Source organism: Pseudoliparis swirei, chromosome 2, assembly GCF_029220125.1.
Source record: "Pseudoliparis swirei isolate HS2019 ecotype Mariana Trench chromosome 2, NWPU_hadal_v1, whole genome shotgun sequence".
Lineage (NCBI taxonomy): Eukaryota > Metazoa > Chordata > Actinopteri > Perciformes > Liparidae > Pseudoliparis > Pseudoliparis swirei.
The window spans coordinates 2,163,909-2,176,576 of record NC_079389.1 but is presented as its reverse complement, the minus strand read 5'-3'; the positions used below and the strand labels follow the sequence as shown (position 1 = coordinate 2,176,576).

Genomic DNA, 12,668 nt, shown 5'->3' with positions numbered 1-12,668 from the left:
TTTTTTATTTTTGTCATTAATCATTTTCTACCAACATACGTTGTATTTTTAATTTTATATTTTAAAAAAAGGTATATATATTATAATTATATATATTATATTTAGGTTAATTTTTATAATTTACTTTAAAAGGTAATACATTTTTATAATGTACTTTAAAGGTAATACATTCCTGCAAATGGCTAAAAAAACGTTATAATAAATCACTTTTGGCCAGACCCTCCTCAAGTTCAATCAACATCAATAACCCTCGCACCGCTTTCATACTTTATACACACTTATATACACTTAGCTTTTCGCCTTGTGGATGAATAAAGTATCTATCTTTCTATTTTACTCATTTAATTGGCACAAAAGTCTTGTAAAAGTAAATAAGAGGCACGTTTCGTTAATCAAAATTTGCCATTTGTTCTCTTTTATTACAATCATTGGGGTGAAATGGAGACACACACACACAGGAGCTTTGCATAGAGTGGAATTCTGAAAACCGGAGACGTGGAAATGTACTGAGAGGAAGAGAAAGAGAGGTGCAGCTGCCTCCACCTGGATGTGAAGCAAGGGATCAGTCTCACTCGCCTCCTGCAGCAGGGAAGCCTCGTTGATGGAGAGACCGTCAAACTGAGCCAGGTGAATGTACGCTGTGTTGTCCATGCCACACATCGGATGAGGTGATGGTCTGTAAGGATTTGGCAGGAGCCAGAAGTGGGATGTGTTTGGTTAGAGAGAGAGAGAGAGAGAGCAGGCCTAATGGTTGACTTTGCAAGCCCCAAACCTTTGGTACATTCGGTGCAAAATATATATTTATACACACAACAGGACGGACGTACATATACATTTATATACAAAGAGACGAACAAGGACCGCACACATGGTACACGAACATGTGCTCTCACGTTTCACAAAATCAAAAACAGCCCTATTGATGACCCATGACCCACCGACCTCTTACTAAGATAGGCAGACGTGTGAAAGTAACAACACCTTGTTTTCTCTTCTCTTTTCTTTTTGAAACATGCTGCCGAGACACTCGCCGCCCCGCAGATACACGACTGCACTCGCGCTTCATTCCCGGAGCGACGCCACGGGAGCACCTGTCGATTCCCGTGAGCTTGGCAGTGCCAGGTGAGCGGAAGGCCGCATGCCTCGAGTGAGTGACACGCCCAGAAATGGCGCAACTTGACCAGCTCCCTCGCCCCCCCTCCCCCACCCCCCCTATTTTTTCTGATTGGATAGCAATATCCTCATGCAAAAAAAGCCAGTAAGGACGGTGTGTGTTGCACTATTTCAGCATGCAATATCGAGCTATAACACAACGCCATCTAGGGGTTTCTGCCCGCGGCGCGGCTCACAGAGCTGACCGGGAAGATCCCGCATGCAGTATTGGGCAGGGTACGAGGGGTTTGGGGGGGGGGGGTCTTGGGTACAACAGTCTGCCTCCACGTGGGCCATCTCTATTTCAGCCCCCCACCCTCCCCCATGTGGTTTGGCTCCAACGGGACTCTGTACAGTAGGTGTAATCTTGCATGCACCCCATAGAAAACGAGTATGTGTGTGTATTTGTGTGCATGTAAGAAAGTGTGTGTGTGTGTGTGTGTGAGACTGAGCAAAAAGGAGGAGAGGGGGAGGGGGGGTCGTGCACTTGAGAGTTTGATAAATTGAATCACATGCTTATAAGACAAAACTATTGCCTGGCATGGAGTTGAATGCCAAACGCTCTGTAGTATAATATATCCACACGTCTTCATCACACCTGTCCGGCTCCCTCAGAAAGGAGGGAACCACTGGTTCTTCACATAACGACGGCACACTCTACCGCCCCCTGGTGTTCACATCTGCTTTGGGAATTTCAAACCGCGACTACATTCAGGTTTCATTTGGGAGACACGTGGATCCTTTTTCTTCTTTCTTTGTTTGCAATTTCATTTCTACAAGAAAAAAAAAAATAGCTTTCCTTATGAAATGTCACCTTATGGTCAGGAAAACCCAGGAGGCACTAAAAAAAAGGTATCACCACCGTATCTGGACCAAGTTCCTGGGCCTGACACCCGGCTGGTATCTTTCCGAATCCGGTGCCAGCGTCAGGGCACGACGTCGCCCTCCTTCCTCGAGCAACCGCGTCACCTTTCCCTTCCCTCCGCGAAGTCTTCCTCCACGGCCGAAAACAGAGTCGCTCGAGGTTCATACATTCGGTCACTTATTTGGTACAATCGTCCCTTTCATAGGTTGGGTGGGGGCGGGGGTCACATCGGTGAGAGGGGCCGTGTCGTACTTATGAGCGGCCGTCACCTGCCTGTGAGAGAAAGTGCATCTGTTGCTCGTGACGCCCGCGTGGAACCGTTCCGTCAGACAGGAACACGTCCGTCTGAAGCGTGTCCGGTACGAGTGCCGCGTCGGTCACACTGCAGGAAAGTGCCCCCGCTGCTGCAATTATCTGTGTGTGTGTGTGTGTGATACCGGATACCTTGGTGAGTATATGCAGGAACAGGGCCGCGTGTCTCAGGTGTGTCCGTACCTTCCGTGTCCGCGTGAGAGCTCCGATGACGCGGCAGCTCGGGGGTTAACGTCCTGACCAGAGCTCGCTGTCCGTCGGTGTCGCTGAAGATTTGAGACGCATTGTCCAGCTTTCAAATTCAGCAATTAAAACGATGAAAAAACAAGTGTATTTTTAGTCCACATACAATTTGTGTACGTTTATCTGTGTGTGTGTGTGTGTGTGTGTCTTTGTGCACTCCAGTGTATCCCCGACTCTCAGACAGGCGAGGAGGACCAGCCAACATCCAGTTCTAAAATGTCACATCTTTCTATGCTGATAAAAAAAATCTTGGGGGGGAAACACTGGTTTGCAACATCAATAAAACCAACATGTCTTATGTTGTGTGTGTGTGTGTGTGTGTTGTGCAAAGGTGGTTAGCGTGTGTGTGTTAGAGTTCATAACGTTGCAGACTCAGTGCAGAAAGGACACAGTTTTGAGGTCCAGAGAAGGAGAGTGGAGCTTAGTGTTTGTTGGAGGAGGAGGAGGAAGAGGAAGAGGAGGAGGAGGAGCTAGAAATCCAGTACACTGAGGAGCTGAAGCACACATGTGGCTCAATGGACAACGGGTACCATGAACACAAGAAGTTGTCCTGAGCAGCTCTCCAGACCGCTCTCCGACTGTCCTCCTTTCCTCCAGAAGGCGTTCACTTCACAGACTTCTCCGAGATGCGCGAGAGAGGCGGAGAATCGGAACGGAGCCTGAGAGAAGCCAGCCGGGGAAACACAAACAAAACATGTGCAGAGTTGTCCACGGGTGAAGGTGATGGAGTGGGTGGGGGGGGTTAGTTGCCATTTGAGGATATTAGTTTAGTTTCCATGTCTCTTCTCAGCGAGAACGGTGGATTTTTTCCCCCGGATAGTTCTCCCTCCCGAGATGAAGTCGATTGGAGGTCACTCCAAACCGAAGGTGCTCGTCTCCTCCACGGCGGTGACCAGCTTCTCATAGAGCATGGAGAAGGAGGGGTACGGGGGCAGGTCCAGGCGATTGAAGCAAGTGTGAGCCCTGGGGAGACATTATAAATAGTATTTTGTATACATGTAAAGTGTCTATAAACCTACATGTATACACAGATGTAATTGAGCTCATTAGCCACAGACAGAAAACTGAATAAATGACATTTATTGGACATGACATTAGGCCTAATATGCTTTTTCTCCCCCGTTAAATTAAGAAGTAACTAAAAGATATTTATAGTCAAAATAAAAATGGTCAAAATGGAGCGGGGCCCTGCTGATGTCCTGTGATCATCAGGTTTGGACCATACACCAACTCTTGCAATGAGGAGTTGGGCCTTTAAAAAATAAAAATAAATGTCCTCACCCCATGTTTGTGTATTTATTTCACATCAGCTTACCCTTGAAGAATAACATTTTAAAGATGTTTACAGGAGTCAGCAATGATAGAAACAAGTGTAACTAGAATGGGCACTCGGTAGAGCGCATACCTTCGCATATCACAAGATTGGGCATTGAATTATGAACATTTTGGCATTAGTTGCATGCCAATTGGACAAAAATGTATCGTGCTATGGTAAAAAAAAGATGTTGACCTTTCCATGACCTTGACCTTGACCTTTGACCCGATTGATCCCAAAATCTAATCAAATGGTCCCCGGATAATAACCAATCATCCCACCAAATTCCATGTGATTCAAGAAGATTTGACCTGTTCATGACCTTTGACCTTGACCTTTGACCCGATCGATCCCAAAATCTAATCAACTGGTCCCCGGATAATAAACAATCATCCCACCAAATTTCATGCGATTCGGTTCAATACTTTTTGAGATTTGCGAATAACACGCATACAAATAAATAAATAAATACACGGCGATCAAAACATAACCTTCCGGCATTTTCAATGCGAAGGTAATTAGCAATAACCAAATCTGGAAGTCACACCGGCTGAATGACTGAACCAGAACAAATAACAGACAACAGAACAACCAATCAGACGACGGCTTTAATGCACCAGAACAGACGGCTGGTGAGAACACTGGAGAACATGTTGAAAGGTTCCGTGTATTTGTGCATTTCTTTAAATCGACCCATCGGTCTGATCTCTGGAGGCCGAGCCACCCGACTTCCCCCACTCTGCACGGACCACAACCACCGTTGACCGGCAGAGAACAATGGCCTCATCAGCGGTCAGGAGGGAGTTGATTGTGATGGACAAACACTGAAGGCCCGAAGAGAGACGGGATTGTTGTGCACATTGCCAAACACACCTCCACAACCTACTCCCTGGGGCCGACGGTCGTCCCCGTTTAATCCTGTGTAATAATCAATATTGAATTTGGCAGCGGGGGACGGCTGATGTAAAACACTATAGTCAAAGAACCTCCCTGAAGCAGAAAGGGAAAAAAATACACCCCCCCCCCCCCCCCCCCCCCCCCGGAGGCCCTGCAGTCATCCCATGAAGAACTCCCTACCTGGGCAAGGAGGTGATCTTCCCCCACTTCTCCACACAGAACCTGCGGGGTCCATTGCTGCCCCGCAGAGAGGCGAATCCCTCGTAGGGGATGCTCGAGGTGCCGGTCACAAACTGGAGAGAAGAGGAGGAGACACTCGTCACGCACGAGGACGACAGACACCGTTAGCATCGACAGAGCGCCGCGAGACGGCCTCTGTGGCTGCGTGACTCGAGCATGGATGTCAGTCGGTGTGTCTAGTGTGTTCAGCTGAGGCTTCAAAGAGAACAGAAACACCGCACGTCACATCTAAACTCCATGACGGCGGTGCTGTAGGAACCCCCGGCCGCCACACGGGGGCAGCGGCCCTCGGGCACGCCGTCCTACCTGCAGCAGTCTCAGCCTCTGCTCATTGTTGAACCGCTCCACAGCTGCCCAGAACCAGCGAATCACTATGTGGTTGTCATGGTAACCTGGCAGGGGGGGGGGGGGGAAGAGAGAGATATATAGACAATGATGGTGCATGAGTCAGATGAATAACAAATGAGGCTCCTCATCCCCTGCTCCTCCCTCCATCTCACAACCTCCTCCCCCTCTGTGATTTTTGGAGCCGGGCTGTTTAATGTTTAATGTTTAATGTTTAATGTTCAATGGCCGGAGCCGCTCGGTTCGTCTCAGTCGATCCGTCTATTAAAAGAGACTCACACTGAGTCATGCCGGCTGGCTGCTGGCGGCTCCTCTCCACCGGATTGGCCAGACCCTTAAAAAGCCTTTTAGTGGGATCTCCTCTAAACGCTTTGGTACACAATGTTAATCACAATAATTAAAGAGCAATAACTCCACCGAGCATCGGAGTGCTCATTATGCAGCACATTACTGTTAATATCAACAACCTGATACAGCTGTTCAATCGGGAATGGAAATGTTCCTCAAGGATGACTATTGATTGTAGAGCGAGATATTACAGGGATCAATACAATATTTTACCTTTTTAGATTAACAGAAATAACATTTGAATGAATTGATATCAATATTATACTAAACTAATTACATGATCGGACATCAGCCTCAGAAACATCAAAACCTTCCCTTCTGGAGTCTACGTGTCTCCTGGGTAATATATATGGAAATATAAGGAAAACCTGAGCATCCTTTCTCCTGATTCACAGAAAGGAGCGCCTAGTGGTCGAGGTCAGGAGGTGCAGGGGGACGTGGTCGACCGCCTGGGGAGTTGAGGCATTAAAAACATCCTTCTTACCTTAAATATTACAATATAGTTATTATCTTCATGTCTGGAATACCCTCCATGTAACTAGAGAAAGAGCCAGAGGACACATCGGACTGCTCCTCACTTTCCTGAACGCCTCTGCTCCTCTACGTACCTCCTCCTCCTCTACGTACCTCCTCCTCCTCTACGTACCTCCTCCTCCTCTACGTACCTCCTCCTCTACATACCTCCTCCTCCTCCTCTACATACCTCCTCCTCCTCCTCCTCGACCTCCTCCTCCTCTACATACCTCCTCCTCCTCTACGTACCTCCTCCTCTACATACCTCCTCACTCCTCCTCCTCTACGTACCTCCTCCTCCTCCTCTACGTACCTCCTCCTCCTCTACGTACCTCCTCCTCTTCTACGTACCTCCTCCTCCTCTACGTACCTCCTCCTCCTCTCTCCTGCCTCATACACACACTCTTTTATTTTTGTATTTGATGTTGTGTTGTGTATGTGTATATATATATATGTTTTTTTTTTTTTTTTTTTTCTTTTATCTTACTCCCTCCTCTTCTATACCTCCTCCTCCTTTTTATTCTTGCCTGCTACTCCTCCTCCCCTCTATCTACCTCCTCCTCGTACCTCCTCCTCTACGTACCTCCTCCTCCTCTACATACCTCCTCCTCTACGTACCTCCTCCTCCTCCTCTACGTACCTCCTCCTCCTCTACGTACCTCCTCCTCCTCTACGTACCTCCTCCTCCTCCTCCTCCTCCTCCTCCTCCTCCCTCCTCCTCCTCACGTACCTCCTCCTCCTCTCACGCCTCCTCCTCCTCTACCTCCTCCTCCTCCCTACCTCCTCCTCCTACATACCTCCTCCTCCTCTACATACCTCCTCCTCCTCTCTCCTCCTCCTCCTCCTCTACGTACCTCCTCCTCTACGTACCTCCTCCTCCTCTACATACCTCCTCCTCCTCTACATACCTCCTCCTCCTCCTCCTCCTCCTCCCCCTCCTCTACCACCTCCTTCCCCCTCCTCCACCTCCTCCTCCTCCTCCCACGCACCTCCTCCTCTTCCCACGCACCTCCTCCTCCACGCACTCCTCCTCTACGTACCTCCTCCTCCTCCTCGACGTACCTCCTCCTCTACGTACCTCCTCCTCTTCCTCTACGTACCTCCTCCTCCTCTACGCACCTCCTCCTCTTCCTCTACGTACCTCCTCTTCCTCTACATACCTCCTCCTCCTCTTCGTACCTCCTCTTCCTCTACGTACCTCCTCCTCTACATACCTCCTCCTCCTCTACGTACCTCCTCCTCCTCTACGTACCTCCTCTTCTACGTACCTCCTCCTCCTCCTCTACATACATCCTCCTCCTCTTCTACATACCTCCTCCTCTTCCTCTACGTACCTCCTCCTCCTCTACATACCTCCTCTACATACCTCCTCCTCCTCTACGTACCTCCTCTGTACTCGGTGTTGTTCCTCCAGTCTGACAGGTCGATCTCCGCCGTGCCGGCGATCACCAGCTCCAGCTCCCTGGCGTCAAACACCGACACCAGACGCACGTCCACCACCTGGCGAGCGGAGACACGCGGAGAGGAACAGGTGGCGTCACAGGCTGGCGGCCTCCGACCGACCGAAGTCTCGGGAGGTCTTCAGAGCGCTGCGCGAGACGGTAGCTCCTTAGCGAGGAGATTCACACGCAGCAGGATAAACGTCTCCATCTGTTTTGTTTACGCTAAACGTTGGATTGGATTTGTTGAATCAGACAGAAGCCTATAAACTCACAAAGACCCGGTAATCTGCCCTCATGCCCGGCAACAGACTTAAGCTAGGGGCCAGTTCTGAAAACACACAAGGAAGCAGCAGAATGTTGGCGCCGGTCCAGATTGCAGACCGCTCTCTGATTGGCTGAGCTCTCACAGCGTGGAGGACCGGGAGCTGTCCGTCTTCTTGTACAGCTCTAAACCTCAATACGTTGTTTAACTTACACTTCTAACCATCATACATAAAGTGATCAGACATCACAAATAAAGGATACATCATTTAAAAAAAGAGTCTTTTTAAATGATAATTCCTATATTTTTAATATCAGGCTCTATTTTGTTATTTTAATTCTCCCCCGTGATCGCTGGCAAGAAGAAATTCACAAAGTTCAATTTACTCTGAGTGTTTTTACATAATAAGAGCCTATATTGTCCCTACCTGTGAGGTGTATCATAGACATTATGAAGAAGAATCGTACTCATCGCCCCTCACAGCCTCATTAATTAATTAAATTCAGTTTATTTTGTATAGCCCAATATCACAAACTCCCCTCAGAGGGCTTTACAATCAGTACACATGCAACATCCCTGACCTTTGACCTCACATCGGATCAGGAACTCTAAAAAATAGAAAAAAAACCTTTCAGGTGTAAAAAAGGCGAGAACCCTCCAGGAGAGCAACAGAGGAGGACCCCTCTCCAGGATGGACAGGACAATAGGCGTCATGTGACCAGAAGGAATCATTACAGAGTTACATAAACATTCAATGAGCATGAGTGTATGAATGAAGCGCCGTACCTCATAGAAGCCTCGGACCAGGCTCTCGGTCTGCTGGGCCACTCCCCGCTCGATCCGCCACTTGACCATGCGCTCGATGTACTCCTTCTTGTTCTTCTCCGACACGGGGATACCGGCCCCCCCGGGCTTCAGCTCTCTCTCTGTGATCTGCACAATCTCACACACACACACACACACACACATTGAGTTCTTGAATACGAGTGTGTTGTCTCACGGTTCATGACGAATTGAGCAACAACAAAAGAGCCTCTTCTTCATCTTCTTCTTCTTCTTCAATCACCGGTCCTCACGCACCTGTCCGAAGACCTCCTCGTTCACAGTGAAGGTGAGGTCCAGCATGTCCTCGATGTCGTTGTCCTTCATCCACTGCAGGCTCTGGTGGAACTCCTCGTCCAGGAACTCCAGGTCACTCAGGTCACACGGGCTGCAGAGGTTACACAGAGGTCAACACGGCACTGACGGGGTCGCGCCCTACTCATAAACCACGGCTGATGGTGAGCAGGGAGGGTCAAAGGTTAATGAGCCCAAACACAATTGCGCAAGACGGCTGTCCTCAAAGATAAATGTGAGACCCAGCCTGATGCACGGCAGGAAATATGTTCTCCTAAATGTATTATGTGTCAGGATAAATCCCATCAAGATGTGTCCTTTGTCCTTTAATATGTGTTGATATTATATATGTATATATTAGTATGTATTGAGTGATGTAAACAGGAAGTTTGTGTTGCTATGGAGACAGTAAGTTAGCTATCTATTGCCATTTCTCAGCTTTTATCACCTGGATACATTTTTATACAAAATATATATATATGAAAATTAAGATTGTAATTTTTTTCATCACAACAAAGTATGTGTGAAATGCAGGATGCATTAGTTATATAGTCACGATAAACCATTGTTAGGGTCTAAAACACATTTCTATGTGCTTAATAAATGCTTGTCGGCATTATAATAATAGTGGAGCCAAGAAAGGATCCATGTCAGTGGAGAGGTTAAGAACCCTTTTTATTACATAAACATCTGTCCTTAGTGCAGACGGTTGGCAGGGTTTGAGGTTGTTTGGACAAAGCTATTAATAAGGATGCTGCTCTGACTGCCAGCTGCTGGCTGAGAGGATCCCACTGAAACACTTACATTCTCAGCACGGCCTTATAGAGTTAGTGAGGGGGATCCGATTGGAGGAGCCGGAGCCCTGCACTGCTGTGGAACGAGGAAGCTGGAGGGACTTACATGCGAAGGAGCCCCTTGTAGAAGGGTCGGGTGAAGAAGGCGTCCAGCAGGTACTGATGGACCAGGGCCAGGCCCAGGATGCGCCCGCTGAAGCGAAACCTACAACGCAACACGGAAAACAAGAGGGTGAAGGGCCCCTTTAGAGCAGGGTGTCAAACTCATGTTCACCGTGGGCCTCATCAGCATCATGGCCGCCCTCAAAGGATGTAACTGAAACATGTAACAGATAAACAACTCAAACATATTGTTAAATAACTCTCTTTGCATGGGATTATTGTTTATTTGAGTGTCGAAATATTGTAAAAAAGAGGATGTCTCTAATATTGTAACATAAATCCATTTAATTTGAAACCTTCAAAATAAAAGCACAGGATATACATTGTTGTAATTTCTTTAAGAAAAGGTGGTCACATGTCTTTCAAGCCGCCACGGGCCACATACAATGATGTGGCGAGCCGGATTCGTCCCGCGGGCCTTATGTTTGACACCTGTGCTTTAAAGGATTGTTTGAGGATCAGGCACTTGGTGAGGCCTGCTTTGAACAGGAGGGGGGGGGGGGGACGCGACATAACGACTTTCAATCTTCTCTCTGCCTGGTTAGTCGCCCCCCCCCCCCCCCCCCCATACACACACTTGGATTGTGGTCCATGCCTACTACTAATTATTAAAACATTTCTGTCATACTCATTAAATGTGTTGTAACGCTGTAATGCTTCCTTCTGGTCACATGACATCTACACTTCTGTCCAGGTCAAAGGTCAGGGATGTCGTCTGTGTGCAGATTGTAAAGCACTCTGAGCCAAATTCGTAACTTGTGAAATTTGTCGGAGACCAGCCGAAGCAGCAGGGCCGTGTCTCCCTGTCTGAGGGGAGGACTCCTCTCACGTCGGACATGTCGTCTCCACACGGACACAAGTATTGACTCGGCAGTCTTCAATTTGATGAGAGCCGTTAGGTTTGTCCAGCGTGACAAACAAACCCGAGGAGACTTGAGTTACCGTTGCTTTCTTCTTCTTCCAGTCTGTCATATTATTGTTTTCCTGTCTCGTCGTCTACCCATCCATCCATCAGTCTGATCATCCATCCTTCCATCATCCATCCACATGCCCATTTCCAGCCAATCGCTGTTGTTGAGCCACAATCGACGGCCGAGCCACAGATCGCTGATCCAAATGTCCCCGGACGACTGTGACCCTTCACAGCCGGGCTGACGCGCGGCGGAGAGCTCACCATTCGTGGTGGTTGTCTACGAAGGCCGACATGGGGCTGATCTGGACGGTGTACGTGTCGTTGGCCGAGTACTCGAACAGGCCGTAGTACGGGTTGAACAGCTCTCTGGACACCAGGAAGAAGAACTCTCTGGACGGCCCGCTGTAGTCCAGCCTGCAGGCGGCGAAACACAAACGCACGTCAGGAGAGGAGAATTAACATCGGTACATTTTCAACCCGCTCCCACCTCGTCAAATGGTGCAGCGAGATAAATGAATACATTCTGACCAAACAGGATTCATAAAAACGAGATTGGCAGCAGATAATGTCAGACGCCTTCTCCACATTATCGATGCTGCAGAAGACAGTAATAATATATAATATATAGTATAAGACACCAATGTCACTTCTCTCTCTTGACGCAATGAAAGCTTTTGACAGACTTGAGTGGCCATTCTTATGGTCAGTCTGAGAGGTGATGGGCTTTAGTAACACTTTCATTGGCATGATTAAAGTCATGTATTCTGACCCTTCAGCCCGAGTCTTAACAGGACGCACCTTCTCCTCTTTGTTCCCCGTTTCCAGATCTTCACGCCAAGGTTACCCCCTGAGTCCTGCACTATTTGTCCTGTCCTTTGACCCTCTGGCTCAAGCCATTCGCCAATCTGTCGTGGTGTCACCAATATGCATTCGAAATACGCAGCATCACCTCTCATTGTTTGCGGATGATGTGATGGTCTTTTTGGAAAACGCCTCTCAGTCTCTTCCACATCTTCTATCCTTATGCGAGGAGCATGGAAGCTTATCAGGCTTCAAAATTAACCGGTCAAAGTCTGCTTTACTCCATCTAAACGACTCTGCATGCAATTCAATCATCTCTGCCAACATCCCCATTGTTAAACAGTTTAAATACTTGGGTGTTGATGTTTTTCCTTGTTTAAACATGATTATTAAACATAACTACTCTATGAGTCTCCCTATGTCTATTCAAGCCCGTATCTCTGTGGTTAAAATGAACATCTCACCCAGGATTAATTGTGTGAGCTCTATGCTACCTCTCTCTCCTCCTTCTGACTACTGGCATAAATTAGAGGCAGCGGTATCGAAATTTATTTGGAAAGGCAAGCGGCCACGATTTACAAAGTCTACTCGACAGAGGAGAAAGGTGGTCTTTCAGTTCCCAACTTTAAACTTTATTTTTGGTCTTTTGTCTTAAGGCCTCTTCTTACATGGTCTGACCCAGATTCCTCAGTGTGCTGGTGTGCTTTTAGAAAGTGCTCTGACAGAACCATGGTCACTTCATGATGCTCTTTTTGCCAATATCTCTAACAAACAGTGCCAGCTGCGCTTTGGCCCCATTGTCTCTCATCTTATCAAAACCTGGAGATTGGTTGAAACATATTGCCATGTACCATGCAATTGGCATACACTCTCCTGATTGGAGGGAGGCCCATAGCAGCTCCGCATTGGGAACAGAGGGGGGTTCATTATCTAAAAGACATTTTCAAC

At 47.8% G+C, this 12,668-nt stretch overlaps 1 protein-coding gene across 10 annotated transcripts in view; it reads right to left on the bottom strand.

The window, feature by feature from the left end:
• Positions 1–394: 394 nt before the first annotated feature.
• The window catches only part of hecw2a (HECT, C2 and WW domain containing E3 ubiquitin protein ligase 2a), a 51,471-nt gene continuing 39,197 nt past the window's right edge, over positions 395–12,668 (bottom strand). For 5 of the 10 annotated variants that reach the window (XM_056426004.1, XM_056425997.1, XM_056426040.1 and 2 more), the window contains 8 exons: positions 11,181–11,333; positions 9,951–10,049; positions 9,015–9,144; positions 8,721–8,867; positions 7,616–7,730; positions 5,331–5,416; positions 4,965–5,077; positions 395–3,535 (listed from right to left, as the gene is read on the bottom strand). In XM_056426004.1, coding sequence (XP_056281979.1) covers positions 3,424–3,535; positions 4,965–5,077; positions 5,331–5,416; positions 7,616–7,730; positions 8,721–8,867; positions 9,015–9,144; positions 9,951–10,049; positions 11,181–11,333 — 955 coding nt within the window. In that variant the 3' untranslated portion in view covers positions 395–3,423. The remainder of the gene's footprint in view (positions 3,536–4,964; positions 5,078–5,330; positions 5,417–7,615; positions 7,731–8,720; positions 8,868–9,014; positions 9,145–9,950; positions 10,050–11,180; positions 11,334–12,668) is intronic. The other 5 variants (XR_008833150.1, XR_008833152.1, XR_008833151.1 and 2 more) reach the window with 5 other exon arrangements.